This window comes from Condylostylus longicornis, unplaced genomic scaffold (assembly GCF_029603195.1).
Source record: "Condylostylus longicornis isolate FDR11 unplaced genomic scaffold, ASM2960319v2 ptg000037l, whole genome shotgun sequence".
Classification (NCBI taxonomy): Eukaryota; Metazoa; Arthropoda; class Insecta; order Diptera; family Dolichopodidae; genus Condylostylus; species Condylostylus longicornis.
Window position 1 is genome coordinate 1704880 of NW_026578006.1, and position 25428 is coordinate 1730307.

The 25428-nt window shown below is 24.4% G+C and overlaps 1 protein-coding gene and 1 long non-coding RNA gene across 2 annotated transcripts in view; one reads left to right on the forward strand and one right to left on the reverse strand.

Annotated features, from left to right (window-relative positions):
• The first annotated feature begins 1428 nt into the window (after nt 1–1428).
• LOC129608852 (neurogenic protein big brain) overlaps nt 1429–25428 on the forward strand; it is a 69136-nt gene continuing 45136 nt past the window's right edge. The window contains exons 1-3 of the mRNA XM_055520607.1: nt 1429–1686; nt 9267–9433; nt 21298–21424. Coding sequence (XP_055376582.1) covers nt 1496–1686; nt 9267–9433; nt 21298–21424 — 485 coding nt within the window. The 5' untranslated portion in view covers nt 1429–1495. The remainder of the gene's footprint in view (nt 1687–9266; nt 9434–21297; nt 21425–25428) is intronic.
• Nucleotides 5726–13418, reverse strand: LOC129608853 (uncharacterized). Its single transcript, XR_008696917.1, has 4 exons — nt 13281–13418; nt 7329–7552; nt 6254–6310; nt 5726–6194 (listed from the first exon to the last, which is right to left on the reverse strand). It is a non-coding gene; the product is annotated as an uncharacterized LOC129608853 (long non-coding RNA).

Below are 25428 nucleotides of genomic sequence, written 5' to 3' on the forward strand. Positions count from 1 at the left end.
AATACCCAAGTCAATGGACAAAATTTTTGTTTTACCGTACAACAAAACAAATATTGGCATGACGAAATATTATGAACCCTAAAATTCTAGAGTTCAATATTCTATTTTACAGATTTTCCTGCTGCAATTTTTAATTTATGAAAAAATTTCACAATACAATAAAGGCTTTATAACAGGAAAAATAACAGAAATAACTTTAAAACAATAATATAACAGCAAAAACATAATACATGTTAATTATTCAATACAACTAAACAACAGACAAATTAACTACTGTCTCGACAGTATTTCTTTACTTATATAATAACGTAACACACTTGTTGTGTGTGCACCGGCTTTTAGGGTTGAATTCATACAATGAATTAAATCTGTATAAAAATGAATATAAATTTTCTTACATACTATTTTTAGCATGCTAAACAGAATATTAACAGATAGCAATAATTGCATGGTAGTGCCGTACGAGTACTAGTGAAAAACGCAAATATTAATGGCAATGTTAAACACCATTGTATAAAAGAGAATGCTATTCTGCTTGACAATTGGTTTTGTTTCTTTCATTTTTATTGTTATTTTTCGTGCAGTTGATAAGAAAAATTCAATAACAAAGTATATTTAGACACAAAAAAATAATTTGATTCAGCTACTGAACTACAAATGCATGTGAAAATGATAATAAAAAATTTGTATTTTTATTCTCTACCGTTTATTTTATTCTTATAACATGAAGTGAGTGATGGGATAAATAGGAACAAGCTATGTTGTGTTATGGCAGTAAACGAATAATAATAATGTTTTTTATAAATTATAAGAAATTTAAAGTTCGTACAGTATTTCTATTATTGGTATAGGATTGAAAATTTTATATTTTTCATCTCATTCGTTGATGTCTGTTCGTCGTGGTCAGACGTTGTTCGCTATTTAGTTTTGGCGCGAAATTAAATGGAATTTGTGGAAATAAATTATTGTTGTTTACATAATTAAACTGTTTTCATTTACAAATTATAAATAAAAATATTAATGTACTATTATAATTTTTACACTCCTTTTTTTACTTTATTTTTATATTTTATTAATTAAAAAATCTGAAAACCTTGATCACCAAAACAATTTTTCGTTTTTTAAAATATATAAAAAAATTTCTTTTGTGACTTAGATATAAAAAAAAAGTGTATGATCTTAAGATCAATTTGAATTTAATTGAAATCAATTTATGTTAATTGAAAATGAATATTTTAATTAAGTGAATTAATGAATAAAAATTTATGCAATGAAATTTTAATATTATATACAGTGAATATTAAATGTGAAAAATATTAGTTTATATAATATTAAAGTGAAAAAATTGAGAATTTTCTTCAAAAAAAAATATTTTTGAACGTTTTGTAAAAAATTTTATAAATTTAATTGAAATAGAAACCATTTCAACTTATAAACAAAATTTTAGATACTAAAAGTACAATTTTTAGTAAAATTTAAAGTAAGAAAAAAAATAATGGCTGATGAAAGCTTACACATACCATCGGATCAGAATTTGGATTATCATATTGTCACATTATTTGAGAGATTAGAAGCAATACGTAAAGATAATACAAGCTTTGGACGTAATCGGAATAATTTATCATCGACAATAATGCAACCAAAAAGGAGTATGCATGCTGAAATTCGAACATTAGAATTTTGGAGGTAAGTTTTTTTGGTACACGATAGTATTTTTCTTATTATATTAAAATAAAAATTTGTTGGCTCTTCTTTATTTGATGAATCAAACCCTTAATAATATAATGTAAGGTTAACCTTCAATTTGAAAATTTGCTTTTTCCTTGATTAATTCACATTAGTACCTACTATGATTTAATATTTTCTAAAATTATGGTGATAGTTTTAACATTCAAAAAATGATAACACTAATATGTTACCATATTTTTTTTTTAAATTATTATTTCTCAGTATCAAATTAAAAATTTGTTTCATTTAAAAAAATGATAAAAATTATGACTCAAATTTAATTTTATGAAATAATTTCTCCAATATTGAACTGTGCAGCATTCATAGGCAAATCTTACATTAATTCTAAAGTTAAGAAATGCTAAATTCAAAAATAAAATTTTTTAATACTCACACATTTTATGTAGGATGATTTTTAAAGTGTTTTAAATATAAAGAAAAGCACACAATATTTTAACCTTTTAGTGATCCATAAGTTAAACACGCCTTAAATTGCCCATTCAAAGGATCCTTTTTTAAGTTAATTTTTCATATATTTCCACAGAAATATCAGCGGTTCATGTTTAATATCAAGAGCTGAAATCAAAGCCATTTCCTCAATTTAAACAAAATTATTAAATATTTCCTGAGAAAAAAATCGCCAGCCGCTTCAAGTCTCGAATGATCTCGCAGTCGATTTGCAGGTCCAAATGTGAAGTTAGTTGTTTAACAAATATTCGTTTAACAGTTTAACGAATACTTTCGTCATATTTTGTTATTTGCTAATATTTGTTTGAGCGCCAGTTTCTTTTAATTAAATTATGTTGATTTGATGTTGGCAACTGTAACGAACAATAAAATTTTTAATAGAAATGAGAACATGAAAAATCAAATACTAAAAAAATCACTCAAAGTGCATTATTGAAAAAATTCATTATACTATCATTTTATTATCATAAAATCCATTTTACCATACCAATCAATGTGAAATCATATTTTTGAATTTTTAACAATTTCAACGTAGCACACACACAAACACGCTCCTTTTTATCAGTGCGTATACCATGCTTTTTCAATGCTTATTCGGTTAGAATATAAGTTCCATAATAACTATGATTATTTGAGAGTCAATATTGTAGGATAAGAAACATCATAATATATCATTTATGGAATTTTAATATAGATTTTAAAAAGTTTATATTTTACTTTACATATTATCATAAACTATATATACATATATATATATTTAACATGCTTAATGTGTACAGATTCGTAGTTATTTTCCTACAACATTAAATTTTCCAAACTATTTAGTTGTCAATAATTTAAATTATATTGTACAATATACACATAAATTTTTCTGTATAAATAGTCGATCAAATTTATAAATCCCATATCCTTTTTTTTCCTGTGTATGTACGTATGTGCATTGTACATTACATATTTTTTTTAATTTCAAATCCATAATTAGGAAAATAATTTAAATACATACATTTACAGCTACTGCAAATAACATGAAAATACTTTTATTCAACTATAATCATTTGATTCAAATTAAAAAGTAGTTTTGCAATCTGAATACATATTATATAATATAGACTAGTTACGGCAGATATAATAAAAATTTCAAGTGTAATTGAACACTTGAATTTTAACTACAAGTTTTTAACTTGTAGTTAAAAACTAATAATTAAAATTTAAGGTTAAAATTAAATATACATTTAAAACTATAATTATATTCTGGCAACATGCGTAAAAAAACTAATAAACCCTATTTGTAAAATATAAAATAAATTTTGGAAATACTTAATGTAAATTCAAAATTTTAAAATTTAATGTTAAAAAACGGATGTTCTTAAGGTATATATAAATTTATGAAATTATTTAAAATTTTCGAAAAATTTTAGTTTCTCAAGTATGTAAATATGAAATATATTTATAAATTTGGTTCAAAAATTTAAAAAATTAAATATACGCGTATTTCAAATTTTTCGATTTATTCCAAAAAATTTGAATTTTCATAAATACTTAATTTGTTAAAATTTCATGATAGCAATCGAAATAGGGAAAAACTACAAAATTTTCCATTTAAAGGTACCCACTTATTTTTATTAAAAATTATCAAAAATATAATATGAATTTTGAAATACATATAGCTAATGCAAATATACATACTTCCATCTACATAAATTATTTTAAAAACACAATCTCCTACACTAACATAATCGGGTAGATTTTTCTAAAGCATTATGCATGCATAGCTAAAAATCATTTCGAAAATTTTGTTTTGATAATTCGATCACTTATCAATTTTTAACTATGTATTTATATAGATTAAAATAGCAAGCAAATATACTTGCATATATTTTACTTTAAATGCATACGTAAATATACAAACCTACATAGCACATTGAATTCTGCGATGATTCTAAAAATTTTAATATCATTGTATACAGCTCCTCCTTATTTTTTGTTTAAATTTGCAAATAAAGCAAATTTTGTCTTTTTGAATCGTAATTTTTCATTATAGTAATTTTTTTGGAATTCTTCATTTTTATATTTTACAAAATACTCATATTTCAAGATAAATAAATTTTCTATTCAAAAATGTTCAATGCTTCTCATATTTTCTATTCTTACTTACAAGTATAATTATATTGAATAACCCATAAAGTCATAAAAAAGAATAAATATTTTAATAAATTCTTAGAAATATACAAATATATACTGATATGAAAACTCACATACATTTACGTATACAAAACATAAATTTATACAATTTATTTAAATTTAAAGTAAGTATTAGTGAATTAAACCAAAATTTTCTTTTATTTAGCTGAGTATTACTTATAAAATGTATAGAACGAACAATATAGTTCTCAAATCAATATTTAAAGAAAAAAATAAATTATTATTTATTCTATATAAATTGCACATACATATATATTATCATGCATGATTGTGTGTACATAAGTATGAATGAATATAAAGCACATATTTTTTTATTTATTTGTAAGAATGACTTTTTAATCGAACCAGAACAATAAATTTTTATACATTCATATATACAAATACATGGACCGGAATACCTATTTGATATTACAATAAAAATTTTTAAAATGTTCATAAAATGCATATAATGAACCGTATAAAAATTAAATAAAAGAAGTCACTTTAATAAAAAAAAATTAATTTTATGGAATAAAAATATCAAAAAAAAAGTTTTTATTTGAAATACCTTTGATATTTCGTATTTTTCCGTGGTCGGCACAAACCAAATCTTTGACAGATCTCATTTGGCTTTTTTGTTTCCAACGATTCACAAGAATCCAGTTTAAAAGTCATGTACTAATAATTTATTTGTCAATTTTATTTGAATATTTGTTAAAAAATCCGTTGTTTCGAATAGATGATAGAAATAAGATCAGTGAGTAAAAATCCAAAAGTTCCATAGATATTTATAACTAGGCCACTATTGCTTGATTAAAGTATATTGTTGTGTGTCCGGATAGGCACCAAACAAATAATATGTTCAATTACAAACTTCGGTTGACTTATTGAAAGTTAACAATTTCAGTGCCAATAGATCTATAGAAATTATGAGCAAAACAATTCCTGCGGTTCCTGTGGACTTCTGATTAATTTTTGATACAGCTGGTTTAATTTGATGTAGTCCTAATAAATATAACAGCGAATTTGACTTTTGATATACTTGAATACAGAGAACATTCTATTTTCTGCAATACATTCTTCACTTAGAAAATCTATAAAAGATAATGAGATGTAAATAGCGCAAATAATGTTGAACGTATACATATACAAATCTTAAATAGCACATCAAATATTATAGTTTAAATGAAATATATTAAAGAATAAATAAAAATTATCACTTAAATTATCACCACTTTCGTTGCTGCGTGTTACTATTGTTACATGTGTATTTTAATACACATCTACATAAGTAAATAATTTTTCCAAAAATATAAAAATTTTTAGGAAGTTTTATAGAAAGTTCCAATCCAGTAAAATTGAGTTCCTAAGAACATTCCTAATTGAGATTTTATGAATTACTCATCTTGAACTTAACATCTGAAATATGTATGCTAAACTTGTCACTTCAATAAACGTATTAAAGTGTATATCCACTTAATACTCCATTTATTCAACATCAGACAATTGTTTGCATTAATTAGAGTCGAGCCGATTTATTTGCTTCTGTTTTTCTGGATTCTTAAGAGGTATTATTCTCTCCATTTTACAAAACATTGTTTCTAAATATTTCACTATCGCATTCAGCTTATCCTCACTCTCTAGTATTACTTCCACAACATTGTGTAATATTATAGTTTATACAAAGCCGAAAGATTTATCATTTCACCTTCTTTCATTTGGCATCCAGCCAAATATGAAAAAAGGTTCCCTCCACTTTATGATAAAAACTGCATTCTGTACTCTTTTTTCATGTATTAATTTCGCAGTCCATTTGCCTGTATGAATAAAATTTTGTTAAATTTTAAAAGAGTAGCAAATTATAATAACATACTACCTAAAGTCAGAACGGTCACCCACTTATAACGTGCTGCCTTTCTTTTCCAAGCCCATTCTGAAAAATTTCATACTCTTTAAATTTGCCGAGTTTTGAAATAACTAAGTAGTTAAAGTAATAACCAAATAAGCAATTTTATATTAATTTAATATTATTTAATAATTTTATAGGACATGCTTTTAAATTACTGAAGGAATTTTTATTAAAAGATTTTTCTTAAATTTAAAAAATCAAATTTTAAAACAACTTGCGTTTAATGTAAAAGTATTCCGACATTGATAAAATATTAAAATCACATAATTTATACTACATATTGCACTTATACATACTTACTTAAGTATGTACACTTTTTCTATATATATGAATACAACGTTTGTATGGGCATTATATCGAATAAAGAAATCAAATAAAGATATTCTCGTATCTCCAAACATACCCAAGTACATACATTCATATAAACATATTTAAATGTATAGAACTTGTACATAAATATTAAGAAAAATGGGACAGCTGCAATTTTTGACCTTATCTTTTGATTACCTTCTTCTTTTCACGACTTTAAAGAAAGAAAAAAAAATCTGTTACCTGTGTATAGGTGAAAAAAAAACAACATATTTTTTTTACCTAAGGTGAATTGAATCTGGAATTTTAACTTGGTTTCTTTAAAGAAATGGTTTTTTTTTTGCTGTCTTTTTCTTGATTTTGTTTCTTGGCCCGTTATTATACATATGTAGAGGAGGAATAATACATATGAGGGTGATTTTTAAAACGAATAAAACTTGTATATGTATAGAAATAGCAAAATTATTATGAATATTCAGTTTACGTGATAAAATAATCAAATTGAAACATTTTCAAAAAAAAAAGAATTTTTTTCTGGAAATAAAGTGGGAAAAAACAATTTTTAGATTACTTATTTAACAATATGGCATTTTAATGTTAAAATTATACAGTGATGTCAATTAAAATGAAACTTGTCAAGAACTGTGAAGAGTATTTTCAAAAAATTTGTGCAACATTTGAACAAGGTCAACTGTTTATAAAATGCAGGTCAGGAAAAATGAACAATACTTACTAGATGATGTAAACGTACAAAGAATTTAAAAGCCTGATTACTGACAAGTAATTCGGAGAACTAGCTCCTAAAATGTTCTGGTTTTCCGCTCGTCTGAATGCATACAATCCCATTGTCTAGAATACTACCCATTATGCAAAGTTCACCAAGTATATTTAACGTTCCTCTCAGGAATAGTATACATAACAACATCTTGAATCTCGGCAATCTTTCATTATATGTTCCTGTGGATGATACAAATGAATTAATTTCTAAACAAATCAAAAAAAAAACTAATTCCTTAATTGTAAAATAAAAAATTTTTATCAAAATTTTACGTCCAGTATAAGCGGAAATTTTTGTGCAACCCATGGATTATGTTGGTTAGTAAATTTTTTTCTTGTCACGTTTTGGCTCTTACATTTTTGCAAACATAATAAATTTGTAATTATTTCAGATTAATAAATGTTTTAGAATATTTTAGAAAGTTGGTTGCAATAGACTTATTATTAGTTGCAATAGACGTATTATCTTATCACATAGATTAGAGAATAAGTTGTAAAAAATGTCAAATATTTTAAAAACAAACAATTTTCCTTGAACTCAATGTTATTCTAGACTTGAAAGTAAAAAGTTTTCCAAAAATAACAGAGTGTATAATGTTTTATATAAAATTAGTACCGAATTTGAATTTTAATATTTCATACCCAATTTATTTTTATGCAAAACACTAAACTTATTTAATTTAAGTACTGTTTATAAATAAACAATATTTATGCCACAAAATCATCTATTATGTCAACCAAAAATCTAATTTAATCTAAAGGTAACTAAATATCTTTTTCTAAAATATTTTTTAAATTAAGTTGAACTCTATAAAAGTTGTCTATATCTTTTATATATGTACATATAGACGTTTTCTAAGAACTTCTTTATCCGACAAGTCAAAAGAAATTTTTTGAATGCCATAAAATTGAAATATTAAATTATTCAGTTATGAAAAATTTTTGATTAATGATTTCGGGTTGCTTTTTGTTAAAAAATTCGTACAGAAAGAAAAATTTTATTTTCTTTAAAAAAAATTCAATAATTTTAAAAAGAAATTAAAAAGTAAAATTATTTTGACATGGAACAGACCGTATAGATAAAATTGTATCAATTGAATTCATGATAAATGTGCTGTGGAATTTTTTTCACATTTCAAATTTATTTGATAGATGCTTTACAATATTTTACTTAAAGAGAATTCGAAATATATTCACATATCTTTATTGTGATTTACATAGTATATAAATTTTTTTTTGAAAATTTACATATGAATTATGAACTAACTTATCACGACCTCATAGCTGAACATATATATGTATGTGTTCAAATTTAAACCGAAATTCTAAAATACTGTTTAATTATGGAAATATGCACTTTATACATGTTTAATTATGGAAATAAGCATTTTATGCAGTCACTGAATTTAACTAAAAATCTAAATAAACACTTGTATATGTACTCAATAATTAAATCTCGCGTTTTAAAGAATTGGAATAATTCGTTCGATAAATTACTTTTAAAATATAATAAAAACGTTTGGAATAATCGTATTCCGGATTTTTACATTCCAAAAGATTCAAACCGGAGTTTTGAGAGAAAAAACATAAACTGACTGAATTTGGCCATCTACAGTTGTACTTACTAAACATTACTTCTTCGGAGTAAACTTTAAGGGGGCTGAACAAAGTGAATAGTAAAATCTAAGATAGTATACGGAGTCAACATTTTGAAAGTAGATTTGCATTTCACCCAGAGGTGTCTTACATGAACTGGTATTATGCAATACCAGGGTAATTGGAATACCGGAATAAACTAGGAGTTAGACTCACACACAATTTATACAAACAAATTCATGAAATTTTATCTACATTTAACAATTTTCTATAAATGACAATTTCCTTTCAATTTCAGATCAATAATAGCTGAATGTTTGGCATCATTTTTCTACGTTTTTATAGTATGTGGAGCTGCGGCTGGTGCTGGAGTTGGTGCTAGTGTATCATCAGTATTATTATCAACAGCTTTAGCATCTGGATTTGCTATAGCAACTTTAACACAATGTTTTATGCATATATCTGGTAAGCATAATCTGGTAATCTTACATTATTTTCATATTAAAAATACTAAATTCATATGACGGAAAAAGGCAGCCAAGCTTGTATAGGCTTGTATTATAGTTTTCTGTATAAAAAGCTGTATACATCACCCTTTACATACTAATAAATAAATTGGTATATTATGAAATCTTTTTTCGTAAAACTTTATGAACTCTTACTAATAATTTTCTGATTTCCTTGTTCAAATCTATTACAACTTTGTTCTCTAAATTATCCCAAAAATTCTTTTTTCAAAATTTCTTCAAATAAGTGATTAGTTTTAGAATTCTTCAATTAGTATTTTATGTGTAGTTATCAATTTTCACTGTAAAATTTGAAATTCTCTGTTGTTATATTAAATTTGTTATTTTCAAATTAGTTTTTTTTTTTTGTTTTTGCAAAATAAATTCGTCTCCAACATCATTAAAATGAATTTTTTATTCCCACGATTCAAATTTTATTGTTGTAATCTCCATGTCAATGTTGTTGTTGATGTTATCTTGTGCTTTTTCTTTTCTTTTGTGTTTTTGGTTTAATTTTCCAATGTTTCGATTGTTGTTAATATTATTGTTATCATTGTTGTTATTGTTCAATTATTGGTTGTTCTTGTCATTATTGTTGTTATTAAATTACAAAATTCAAACCATTTTATAAGTATACTGCGGAATTTATAGTTTTAAAGGCTTAACTTACAAGCTTACATTTTAGCATTGTTGTACGTACAGAAGTACAATGTAATAAATGTATACAGTGAATGATATAAATGATGGCAAGTAATTCAACATGCATACCCTTTTTTAAACAAAGATAAATAAATAAATCACATATTCTTACCTAGTTATATATACAAAATTACGTATAAACATGTATGTATGTTTACTTGTAAATACCTTAATTAAAATAAAAAAAACGCAAAATAAAAACAAATTATCCGAAAAGCCTCTCATCCTCAACTCATCCTCCCAATTTATATTCACTTTTTGTTTTTTTTTTGAACAAGAGATGAATTTTATGCAAAGAAAAGACAGAAAAACGTTAAACAATAAATGTTTTTAAATTTTTTTTCCATGTTTTTTTTTCCAAACCAAATTTGACTGAGTTTTTCCCACGAGATTTGTTAAAAAGTGAATCACAACAAAATATCATTACTGCACTTTGCAAGAGAAAGCTTTTTTCTTGTATAAATAAATTGTATTAAAAAATATATTTCAAGCAAGTGATTTCAATAGTTATTTATGTAGGTATACGTTCCTTAAAATTTTTTATTGACTTGTTTTGATAAACATATAACTTTAAGGATTATTAATATGGGAATAAATTGTCAATTCAACTTCAAAAGCAAAGCGATCGTCTTCAATTTTCAATCCTTATAATAAAAGTATGTAAGTGCTTTAAACGATGACGTATATATTTTTTTTTGTTTTTTTTTTTTGGAATGAATTCAAAAATATTTAATTTCAATAAATTTATTATTACATCGTAGGTTTAATAATATAGTGATGGGAATCTAACCCGTTTCTGTTAAATGCCGCACAAGTGATCCGTTGGAAAGTGAAATGAGTAATTATTATTAAATTTAAGAAGTTGATAAAATAATACCATAGTTTAACGTTTTAGCACCAACTACAAGATTCTTCCGTTTTTTAGCTTTTTTTTTTACTTTAAAATGAAAATTTATTTTATATTTGATATTTACAAAATCATAGAAAAACTTTAGAATTTGACAGGAATTTGACATAAGTGACGTATATGTCAGTGTCAGTTATCATTAACAGACAATTATTCCCCAAAATTTATAAACCATTTCTTCTTATAAGTAAAACTATATTACGTATATATAATATGGAATGTACAAGAATCCGAAATTATTTATTGCTCTGTTATCATCAGTAAGGTCCCCATTTTATACCATAATACAATAAATGAATAATTTCTGTACGAATTCAATGATATTGATGAGTTGTTTTTTTTTTTGTTTTCTCAAAATACTTTAAAATGCCGGCAATGATGTTTATAATATAGAATTTTACGGCATTATGTGCATCGGAGACTTTTTTTAGTGTCCTTCTATCTCATTTTTTAGTTTTCATATAGGTACTATTAATTTCTTTTATTAACTTCCTCTTTTTAAGAAGAAAACATTGAAGTACAACGAAACCAGTAGCACGGCGTTTAAAGCGGCGATTGACAACATTTTTTTTTTAATTAAGATTATCATAAGTTATTCTCTATTCCTTTTGCTCTTATTTTAGTTTTTTTTAATTCTACTTTGTTGAATTTTTAGAATTCAATTCAATACAATGGCCCCATAAATAGAATATTTATGAAAGTGTTTTATTTTTTTCTTTAGTTTTCTTGTTTATGTTTTTGAAACCAATGCGTTCAAAAGAGAAACATTAATGATATATGAATGGACTTGTACAAGTAAATTGTGGGAAAAAAATTATAAATTATTTAAGAGAATAAGAATAATATATAAGAAAATACCATTTCCTTTACAAATGAAATTTATGGTTATTACATTTCTCTACTGAATATTTGAAAACCAATTTACCTGAGTTATAAAATGTCCTTTAAAATATTCCTCCTAAACAATTCTAAAAGTCATTTATTATAGATTAGAGTCAGTCAGAATTCAAGTTTTACTTTCATAATGTGAACAAAAACAAGATTCGGTTAATCAACTTTCAAAATTTGATAATTTCAAAATTACGTTTAGAAGTAACATTTGCCAACTCTATTCGCATTATTCATTCATAAGAAATCAAATATGATATTTTCTATTAAAACCCCACTCTAGTACAAATTTCAAATCCATTACTCTATTGGAACTTACAAATTTTGTCGAGTTTCTTTATTTTTTATTTAATTTCTTAGTCAATGAAATACAAACACCTTTTGACATATATTTCGATATCAATTTGTATAGAGATTTTAAAGACTTTTGTTTCAGTACATTGTGAACCTCTTAAGCATAATATGAAATAAATTGTGAAAAGAAATTTTATTTTCACAGTTTTAAACTTAAATGTTTTATACAAATGAGAAAATGAAGTACAGTAGTTACACTTTTAATGGCACTCTATATCAGTCAGAGAATTTAAACTATTATGAAAATACATAAGTTGGCGGTTCTTTTATATTCAATTTATTATATTCTGAAGTTTTAGTTTTATTTAAAGTGTGCCGTTTGAAAAAACCGCGAGGCTTTCTTACAAAAAATTTTGTTCTTAAAATATAACACTAAAGAGTGTGTGAGAAAAGAATATTGAAATCGGTAAATACAAAAGAGAATTTTCTTAATTTAAAATTACCATTAATTTATTACAAAAAAAAATGTTGTTTTATATTGTTATCTTATACTTAGTAATAATGAAGAAAAGGGAACTGAAATGCATGAAATAAAACTTTTGAATGATGATGAAGGCATTCAATTAATTCTAAGTAATAATTATTGTTATAACATTTATTGCTTTCTGTATATGAATTAAACTTATCGAAGTTTTAGTAAAGAAATAGAAAATTTTTAGATTTCAATCAGCTTCTTTGAAAGAAAATTGCAAATCTAAAAGTGTTTAATTTTAATACAATCATGAAACAGGGTGAAATATTGAAAACCTGAATGGTTCTTATGTAAGAATTCGAAAAAAAAGTTTACTAAATTACTTTTTATGATAGCGAACAACATCTTGTAATATGTGGACTAAAATTTTAAAATAAAATATTGAAATAACAGCCTATATTGATACAAAAAGTGTGAATATAAGCCTATTTCGGTAAATCTGCAAGTAAACTATTGATAAACCGAACTATATAACATAAAAATTACCCGCCAGGAGGACATTGCATCACTCTTCCATCGTATATATTTTCATTCGTTCATAACTTCACTGAATTTTGAGTCGGTTAAGGTTTGTTTGTCCATTCGTCTTTCATCTACCCTTCACTGCGATAAAACAAAAACAATTTGAGCTATGTTCACGAAACTTTCATAAGTGGTTTATGATAGTATTTTTGGTTAATGACAGTAACCTTTAGAACTGCATTTAATTCCGGTTTAGTCGAGATAACAGTTTGAGTAACAGCGATATAAATCCAAAAGTAATTTGGCGTTATCTGAAAAACTATTCAAATTATAAAAAAAAAATTATTTCTTTTTAAAAAAGCTTTAGCAAAACTGCAAAAAATTCAAATGGCAAGTATGACAGATTTTGGAAAATCTACTGTATCTGTTTACATGCTTTTTTCTTTGATTTCATTATTTACATATTTGCAACGGATTCTAGTTACTTTATGTAATAAAACTATTTAGGATTAAACTAAAATCGTTAAATAAAATTTCTTTAAAATCAAATTAAGAAAGAACAAAAACAAATTCAATTTCTACTGAATTGAACTTCCTACCTAAACTCTACTGACTTATTATTCATTTTTAATTTCAAAGAAAATTAATTAGAAATTTTGCTATAATAATTGAAATGAGTATTCAAAAATACACATACATTTCTCCACATACATACATCAACACAATACATAACAATCTATACATAACAATCAACACAAAAATGTGTTTATAAAATGTTCAATTTAAATCTATTTTTAAAATATTCTAATTGCTTTTACTTTAAAAATTTTATACAATTAATAATTTTAATCTTTTTTTAAATACATACATGTAAGGTATGCGTAATATTATAAGGATAATTACTCCCTTTATATAGAAACAGGCATTTTGTAATAATATAAGTTAAGTAAATGTGTTTATCTTCTAGGATAATAAAAGAACATCCCAAATGAATTATGTTTTGTTTCGAGAAATTCTTTAAATTTGTTTTTGTTATTTGCTTTTTGAAATCGTGGGAATATATTTAAATTTCTATTAGTCTTTTATATGATTATAAATTCAATTACTTGCTTATATAGCATATATATGATCTGTAAAATAACGTGTAGCACAATATTTGCGAATATAAATAATAGTGCGTACTATTGTTTACTATCAACGTCAACAATATCAAACTTTTTAAAAGGTCAGATTCGGTTTTTATTCAGACGCGGAAGGATAACTTAGAAATTTGAACAACAATAAACTTTCTTTACATCTTATGATGTCATATGAAAGCTCCTTTTCGAAAAAATTGGTTTTAACATTTTTTACTGTCTTTCAGTTACATGTTCTCAGAGATTTATTGAATAATTTTAAAAAACCAGAATTTATCTACCACATTCTCTTCTATTACAGTTTTTTCTTCTATAGTTATCATTTTTAGACATTTTTAAAAAGTGTTCTTTCTAAAATAATAACATAACCTACACAAACATATTTGCATACTTTTATTATTTAATGTTATGAGTTTTCCATTTTTGCATAAACATACATATGTACATATGTACAATTTTATATAAAAAACAAAAACGTTGATAACTTTAATAATAAAGTTAACAAAAATATTAAAATTCTCATATGATTTATAAAAAACACATTATATGAAAACATAAGCTTAGTTATAGTGATAAAAATGAGAATATAAGGAAAAAGTATATGAAAGCATAAAGAAAGAAATAGTGTACGTACATGTCTATGTATGTATTTTTATATAAGAAACACATGTTCAAAAATAAAAATCCTAAAAAAATGTTATCAATTTATATCTGTATAAATTATTCCATCTGGCCGCCTAAGTATTCATCTACAAAAGCTGAAGATAAAAATTTTAGGATTCACAAGTACATTTCCAATATTTCCTTTCCATCATATTCTACATCTTCGAAATAAATTACACATGCACAATAACAAAGATAATTTATAGTATTAAAGAATCTTTATATTCGGAAAAAAAAATTTGTTTTTTAAATCAAACTTTTAAAAAAAAATGTGCTTCTTCTCAAGCCACACTATTTTTATCGACTTAATTTTTAAAATTTTATATTATGGTGTTTATTAATTATGTTTTGTTTAATTTTCTGTAAATTTAAAAATCATAAATATATATGCACAACATGTGATTTTAGCTTGTATAGTAATAATTTTTTATTACATAATGTAATTTAGGAATAAAAATACGAAAAAATTGCAGTAAAGTAATAATTTAAAAGATTACGAGAAAGTGGTGTGTATAAATTCTAAACATTTTTATGTTTCCATCAATAAGATCTTTTTCTTAGAATCTCTTCGTAAACCTTTCAAAACAACTTTAAGATATTCAATTACACAATCTATACATTCACGCAATTTTACTTTCCAAATTTGTATTGAAATTAATGCGGTGATCCTAATTATTGTTTTCTAAATTACTATTACTAATAAAATCCCTTTCCAATCTTGTAATTTTCTTTTCTAATCCAATAACATAAATTTTAGCAATTTAATCATACTAAAGCAAATATAGGTATAGGCAATATATAATTGTATATAAATTTAGAAAAAATAAAAATAAATTCAAATACTTAAATACTTTTAACACTAACGATCTCAAAAATGAAAACGAAACAAAAAAAAGGATTCATCACGATTTTTCAAAATCCTCATTTAATATTCAAAGCGGAAGAGAAAGTAAAATTAAATAAAATAAAAAAAAAAGAATCTATACGGAAAATAAGTTGTACACATCCTTATTTTAATATCCTTAAAATGTGATTTACTTTAAACAGGATAATATTTATAACTGAATCGAAGACAGTTAAGGAAAATCTCTGGATTTTCTTCTCATTTCACCAGTTTCCTTTTGTTTTTACTTTAATACCGAAAAAACACAAAATATATAGAGTTTTTCAATTTTGTTATTTTATTTGTATTTTTTTTATATCGTGCCATTATCATTGTAAAAAGTTTTTTTTTTCTCTGTCACCCTTCTTTTTAAGTTCTTGAGATATTGTCAGGTTTGGAGTAGGGATTATGAAACTATGTCTTGCGTTGCTAAGAATTTGAATTTCTTTCAAAATAATTTTTCTTCTTGGTTACCAAAGTAAGTTTGAACGATATAAAATTTAAAATTAAATGTAATAATTAAGATAAGAAGTCGAATAATTTCATTTGATAAAAGCATAATAGTAGCCTATAAAATTAATTAGTCCACAATTCTAGAATTAACAAGCACAGGTCTTAATTTCTGAATCAGTAAAAGGCAAAATTCTCCAAATACCGTCAGTATAATCAAACCAATCGAATTATTATAATAAGTCAACAATTTTATTAATTAATACAAGAAATATTCATTCAATTCTGAATACCTAAATTATAAAAGTGTTCTAACACTATATTTGAAAAATGTGATAAAATTAAAGGTCATTTTAACATTCAAATTAATTTAAATTTTCTTTTTTAATATATTATGAGAGAAAAAATATTTTAAGAAAAATTTTGTATTTGAAAGAAAAAAAAAGCTTCTTATTATTTCATAATGTAAAAATCCGGAAATTATTTTATTTTTCTATCAAAATAAATTTGTTATTCTTTCACATCCTTGAAAATTAAATAAAAGCACAAAATAAAAACTTTAAATGTTCTCTACACACATATACATATTTTTTGTATTAGCGTATTATTTTCCATACAAAACATTTTATGTACATATGTACTCGTATATATGTATGTTGTACATAATGTATGAATCCCTGCATTTACATATTATCCTTAAGATAATTATAAAAACACAAAATATATGTTATACAAAAAATTTTTGTTTATACCTACATACATAATATCTAATACATTATCACACCTATCTGTACTTATATCATATATGCATACACAAACGACATACATTATACAGGCATACTACACTATTCGTTCACCCGACACACAATAACACTAATGAACTTTTACCCCCGTTTTAAAGTCATATACACCTATTACGTAAACACTCCAAAAGTATAATACCCAGAACTAAACCAACTTGTATACAAAGTATTTCAGGAAACTAGTTACGTATATTCCGATGAATAGCTTTAATTTCTTTCATATTCAGAATCAATTTAATTTATGCTTGCTACAATTTTACATTTATACAATAAAGTAGGTCTTTTCAAGACGGGTTTTTTTTTAAACCTTATAACCAGAAATAACTTCGTACACATCATTTGGGGTTTACTGTACAAGAATGTTTATACTTATAACTTAAAGAATTTATGCTTACAAATTTCTCTTAGAATACTTTTTACGCCAAATATTTATGTTAAATTTTTTAATTATAAAACATAATAATTTTCTATAAAAAAAATAACAAAAAAAATTTCTAACTTCTTTAAGAATTCTGTAAATTTATTTATTTTCTTGTTTTAATTTTTAAAATAATAAATTTTAACTTAAACATTCTATATACTTAATAAATGAATAATAAGAAGTAATTTTGTATGATAAAGAGAAATTTAAAAGAAAAAGAAACGTGCATAAAATGTATCTAATTATGTTATTTTATTAAAAATTTAATAAAAATTTTATTTATTAAAGTGTGAATATCAACAAAAATTTTAAATTATACTATTGAAGCTGCAAAATAGCTACGTCTACACCCGTATTTGGTATGGTAAAATGATTTAATTAAACAGATTCCACAATTTTTGGCATCGAAGCATTTTCTGACGGTTCGAAAATTCTTCGATGCCAAATTAATGAAGGATGCGTGTATGTAGTACACTTAATGAAACAATTTAATGTTATTGGTCGGAGAAAGCCCGTTGAAGGGTTTAAATCATTATTAATGCAAGCCTTCATTTAATTGACACTTATTTAAATAACAACTAATATCTGTATTTTTCGGGATTTTCGTTTGACACTTAAATTAAGCGATTAAACGCCCCAAATTATTGGATTTCATTCTCATTTAATTATGTTATTTCACAGTAAATAATGGAAATTAAAAAATTCCTAACATAATTTGTATTTGAAATTCTTTTTTGCTCGTAATACTCTTTCTTTTTGCTTGTAATACTCGTATAACAATTAAAATTTATTTTATACTTATAAAAAAGTGTATTCAATTTCTCAATTATCCCATTTTTTATATAATTTCAAAAAAAAAGAATCAGGAATTTTAATAGAATTGAAATGTATTTTTGTAGTAAAACTTTTAATTAATTAGTTTTAATTTTTTTTCGAAATATTTCCCCTCAAGGTTAATCTTCATTTTGTTTTTTTTATGACACTTTGTGGACACAATTCAAGCCTTTTTTTTCTAAAAAAAAAATACGAAATATCCAGCTCTCGTATTAATACTATATGATAGCTATATGAATATTACAAGTGTCTGAGTCTATAACTATTATACGAGCATATAAATGTGTTATATGTCGGTTCATTATATACTTATGTATATAAGTATAAAATATTATAATTTATAAAAATTAAAGAATTAAGTGTATATTTTTTTTGTTTTTACTTTGGTAGCTTTTTGGCTCAAAATAACCCCATTACCTCAAAATATACTTTTTTTTTTTTCATTTGAATAAAGTTTTCTAATTTTATGCTCTGATTCTTTTATAATATTTTAATACATATGCATGTACATACCTACACATGTATGAATATATGTACAAACGTAGAAAATGTTAATGTTACGTACATACTTTATACTTTATAATTTAAGTAGGTGTTGAATTTAAAACAAACTTTGTATTTTTATTAAAAATACTTTGTATATATAAAAACAGTATCTTTTTTTTTTTTGAAATTCAGAATTTTTTAAATTATAGATGCGTAAGGTAGAATAAAATACTTAGTGAATCGTTCAATTAAATTATTTTAAAAGAATCTGAAATATTCATATGTCACCATGTTACTCTCATTTCTCTTCCTACACAAACATAGTTATTTTAAATGTACGCGGTTAATTCTTATTCCATTTCATATAATAATTATTATAATAATAAATGCAAAGTATGTCACTCAAAGGAAAAATTAAAAAGTAAAATAAAAATTAAATTTTTGTTTTGCACAACTTTTTGTTTGACTACATTCGCTTATCCTTTTTTGAATTCATAAGTTACAAAAAAATATTCTATATAAACTTCTAAAAGTGTAATTTTTAATTGGATTTTGTAGAAATCTTAAATTAATTTTCACTTAAGCATTAAGTTTATATAAATGTTAACACATGAGCGTTGTCAAGGTGACCAGTTTTACGTTTTAAAATTTTAAGAATCAATTAAAACGTGATATTAAGAGTTGATGGGGTAAATTTATTTAATATGACTTGTTAAACCAGATTTGGCCAACTAAAGTTGACAAACTGTTTTCAACCATTTTTAGCTTACATCTCAAAATTTTATTAACTAAAATCAATTGATCAAACTTAAAAAACTTGTACTATAAATGAAACTTGATAAACCAGGTTTGATCAATCTTACTTGATGAATCAAATTTGATCAATTTGATTCAAGAAAATTTGCGTTATTCAAACGGTACTATTTATACGCAAATACGAAGCAGTAGTTAAGTAATTAGTTCAAAGCAAATTTCAATAAACATAATAACAAGTTTTATATGAAACACAATAAGTAATCCAGGGAAAACAAATCTGATGTAATGTCAGCACATACCCGACAACAATAACTGTATAACCGTATATTGTTTAGTTTAGTGAAAGTGTTACAAAAGTTTATGAAAAAGCGTTTTAAACAATTTTGTATAATTTTAAAAACACTGAGCTGAAAAGTTCGCCTGTTGCTTTGGGCAAGTGGGTTCCAATCGAAAACTCGCACCGAAAATTGATGCCATCAAATAACTTCCCTTACTGTATGCAATGCGCCCAGTAACAACTTTTACTTGATTTTAGCAATAATACATGCAAAAATATATGAATATGAGAAAAATGGACATAAATATAAATTTCATCTGTTATCTATCAATTGTCAACAGTCTCTTATCAAGTTTCACCTGTCATCTGTAAATCTCAACTGCCAACTGTCACCTGTCAAATGTCAAATATCAACTGCCACCTGCCAAATGTCAACCATCGCCTGTCGAATGTCAACCGGCATAGTCAACTGGAAAATGTCAAATGGGTCTTAGTAAAGTCTCGTTTTGCACCATCCGAATTAATTGAAAAATTTGCTATTAAATTTCGTTACCAACCAGAACTCAAATACTAAATTTAAAATCGACTCACAAAAAGGTCCAGTACCCGAGATCTGACACATCCCAGAAGTAGATCAATCCGTGACATAACCCGAATAATCTCACATATAAAATTTTATCAAAATCAGTTTAGCTGAACTTGAATCGAAAAGACTTTCAAATGAAACGATATAGGCACTTCTTTTCACAACAAGATAAATTTCATATCACAGTTGAACTTAATTTTTGAATTTGTACAAGTGCTCAGGTGCAAAATTCTTATTCTGCGTCACTTATTTGAAGCAAAATTTGCGCCATACCTTTGGTTAAATGTCAATAATTCAAAATTACTCATTTAAAAAGAAAAAAACAAATCGTAAGTTTTTTGTTAATCAACCTAATAAATCAGTTGTTGTAACGTATGTTTTTATGAATAAACGTACTTATGTATAAGGACTCGTAAATGTAAACTAACTTTTTTTCTATTTTACAGCTTTCCACTCTACTTTAAAGCATATATATTACATGTTATAACTTTAATTTTCCAGTTTTAATTCTGTACATGATGTAAATTCGCAAAATTAAATCTACATGATATTTCTGTTTGTGTCATGTGTGCACACTCACATAATAACATTATATTTAAAATCTATCCTAAGTCTCCGTTCTCATTTTATCTTTTTCTATACTACAAATACGTAATCAAACAATATAAGTAAACCAAACCCTAGCTATACATTATATACTATTTTTTATGAATTTTAATTATATATATATATACATGTACTTGTAGGTGCACATATTAATCCGGCTGTGACACTAGCAACTTGTACAGTACGAGCAATAACACCATTACGTGCTGCAATGTATATAACTGCACAATGTGGGGGTGGAATAGCTGGTGCAGCATTACTCTACGGGTAAGTTAAATTTAATTTCTAGTTTGTGTGTATATATATGTGTATACATACACAAATGAATTATTCAAAAACAAAAAATACCTCAGTTTTTCCACAATTATCCTGTTTTGTCCTTTTGTTCGTCTGTGGGTAATTTTCATTTCTTTCATTGAAATAAAATTTTATCATTCAAAGTTAAAGTACTCTACAGTGTGGATTTTTAAATAAAATGTTATAAATAGGAAAATTATAAACAAAATAAAAATTATGAATTAAATAAAGAGGAAAATTATAAACAAAATCAAACAAAAGAGAACTAGAAAACCCAGAAAATAAACCTTTCCTACGTTATAAAATAAATTATTTAATAATTGCAACAATTTTAAAAAAAGAATATTTTAGCTTAAATTTCGTAGTTTTCTAACAAATATCACAACTGAAGTGATATTAAATGAATAATTAAATATTTACAATGTTAACACCAAGGTTTAATTATTGAACAAATATTTTAAATTATTGCAATAATTACCTAATAATTGGAAGACGAATTCATTATTGAATCTAAAAAAATTTATAATAATTTAAAGTTAAAATAACAATAATTTTAACCTTCTTTAAATAATATTGGCCAGTGTCCAAATATTTTCTAGTGCACCATAAATTTGTTGAAGTATATACAAATTTAAACAAAAAGGCATCAAACGTATCAATATAATTTCTCAAATTAGAATAAATTTTTAAAATTAAAGCAATTATTTTCTAAATCACTCACCCATTTGTCCTTATATGTTCATATGAGTACAAAGCACAAGAATTCAAAAAAAAAATGTTGTGTTCAGTTCACTACGTTGTGTTTAACTACCATTGCAAACAAATTATATTCTATTATCTAGGAATTTGCATTTTTCCACGTTGTTTTATATTCCGCATAAGGTTCCATAACCAGAGTTTTTCTAATTGTCCGATTTGTATTCCTCATTTCTTATTGGCTGCTAATACCTAATCTACGTTGGTTGCTTTACGTTTACTTTTACTAATAGGTTTACAGTGTGAGTTTCTCGCCAATGAAATCTTAAATCTTGAGACTTTGCAGATACCAATTAGTGGCTTTCTTTTAATTTCTTTATTACAATTCTGCAGCACTTATTTGGTTTAGGTATCACAATTTGATTTAAATATATTCTCTGAAAATTTAATTGGATAATATATTAGATTAAAAAGGACAGTAAAATAAAAATTTTGTATTCAAATTTTTATTAAGAAGCAGGAATGATGATTGAGAATACCTGCATCATAATAAAAAAAATTACTAATTGCTCCTGTATATTCAATGATTAATTAAAATTTTTACGAAAATATTCACAATAAATGTAATTGACATTCGAGTGTCGTTCGCGTGCATAAAACAAAGTCAACACAACAACAACCAAAAACCAAGCAATAAAGAAAATAAGAACAAACTCACTTATGGCATAAACTTTTAAACTTATGCGTTCTATATGAAATCCCCATTATTAAAAAAAAAAAAAAACGAAAACCGAAACTATCTTACAATGGCGACTTTAAAAAAACAAACATCTGCTTAGATTTGGTCCTCTTTTTAACAAATAAATACGAGTATAAAAGAATAAAATAATATAAAAAACAATTTTTATAAAATTTTCTATAGTCTTTTAACACAAAAATATTATTAATGTTTACAAATTAAATCCTAGCTAAGATCCTAGGCAAATATTTCTTTTGATATTTCATTTTTGTGTACAATCATAAATTACACTGGAAAAAATAAGGATTCGTTTTGTTTTTTTTTGTGTTTTTAATTTCTAAAAGTAAAGAAAACAGATGGCTTTTTTCTTTTTATTTTACACTTTTAAATGCAAAATGAAAATAAAAAATACAAAAACAAAAAAAAAACAACCATAAGAAAAATCCATTTCTATTGCCAAGAAATTGTTTATTTAAAAAAAAAAAATATTTTAAATTTTACTAATTTTATATTTCAGTTTTTGTTATTCAACCATTTCACATAGTGTATTTTGTTCCTTATTTCAAACATACATAAGTTTCCTTTGAGTAAAACTCCAATTTCAGTACGTACAAAAATCTTTCATAATGGTAAAACGTATTTGAATTTTCAGGTACCTCTACCCATACATTTGTAAAACTAGGTATCTAAAAAAAAAAAAACAATTTGGGAACGCTTCTTTTTTCTTTGTCTTTTCAGAAAGAAGACAAATGAATGCGTTTAAAATTTGCTAAGTACAAAAAATGTATATATGTATAGTTGCTTTATGTTGGTACCTCCTGACGATGACTATACGGCGACGACAACGACAAAGAAATTTAAAAAAAAAAAAAAGGATATTAAAAAAAATAAATGCCTTTAGACATTTCTATAAAAAAAAATTTCGTTTTTTGTAAAGATTTTTGTTTTTTTACTTTTTTTGTTTTATTTTTGTTACTCCAACGCAATGCAACTTAAAAAAACTGTACTTTTCGAAAATTCTTTGAAAACATAATATTCAACAAGCTAGAAATTTTTATCTATGTATAATTTTTTTTTCCTAATATCAAAGTAAAAGAAAAATATTATTTTTCAAGAGTTTTCATACTAAAAGAACAAAAACAGGATATCTTTATCTCTAATTTCGTTTTTCTTTAATAATTTTTGAGAGCTGGTATTCATTTGCTGGCACGCATACAAATATGAATTAAATAAAAATTTTTGTTATCCTTAAATAGATGAAGAAAAAAATATGATCTTGTAAAAATTTTTATTGCATTTTTTTATTATGTATTGTTTTTTAAAGCGAAAATCAAAACTGTTTTTTGATCGGGCAATCTTTGAATTTAATCAATGCAACACTTGTGTTCTATTTATTCATTTCTTTTTTTTTTCTTTTAAAATTTTTCAAATGAGATCATCTTTGATGTTCCCTAAGTCGTTTATCATTTTTTACACACGGGTGAAGTTACTGATGATACAAACTTTAACCTTAATATAACAAGATCACAGCGCAATGTTACTTTTTCACAACGTCAGAATTTTTGACATAATTTAAATCATAACAATAAACGATAGCATAAAATTTACATTCAAACTGACTGGATTAATATGTATAATCAACATTATACATACATACATATATGGATTAATATAATTAAAAAGCTACACAAAATAAAGATAAAATTTACACTTCTCCTTTGAATAATTCATCTACCATTCAAAATGTAAATTGGATTGCCCTTCAATTATATTTTTAATTTAATTTTAAAAGGATGAAATTTTTATTCTAATCATAACACATTTTTGAAGTCTATACAACAAAAAATCTTTAAAAATTGAATATTTTGTTGATTAGAAATGAAAAATAAGGACTAGCTATTCGAAAAAGATTTCATAGATGCTATCAATTTCTACTCATTTTATTGTGTATACAAATACCTACACAAATAAATTCAATATTTTAGATTCCTTTAATTTTTTTTTACTTAATAATCTAATGTAGCCTTGTATTGGTGCAGGTGAATTAAAATTCTTTTCATTTTTCTATTTTTTTTTTACTTTTTAAAAAAAACTGTATATGGTTGATATTGAATATTATTCTGAATATTAAATTGCATTTGAAAGCAAAAATAAAACTCGATATGTAAAAAAAAAAGTTATAATTAAAAAAAATAAACAGCCATGCTGCATATTAATTTAAACAAAATTAAAACACACTTAAAAAAATGGCAGGGAACACGTTTAATATTAAATTACGGAATACTCTTGTCCTTAATGTATTCATCATGCATACTTAAAATTCATTCCTACAAAAAAAAATATTTAGCGACATAAACTGAATATTTTTATGAAATTTTTTTTTCAGTTTGCGACATACTATAAATTGTAAATGTAACAGATGAGATAGAAGTGAGGATTAAGTGTTACAAAATATTTTTTTTTAATTTGTATTATACATTTTGCAATATATTGGGTTATATTCAGTTTACAAGATTAAATCAAGTAGCAAACGTCAGAT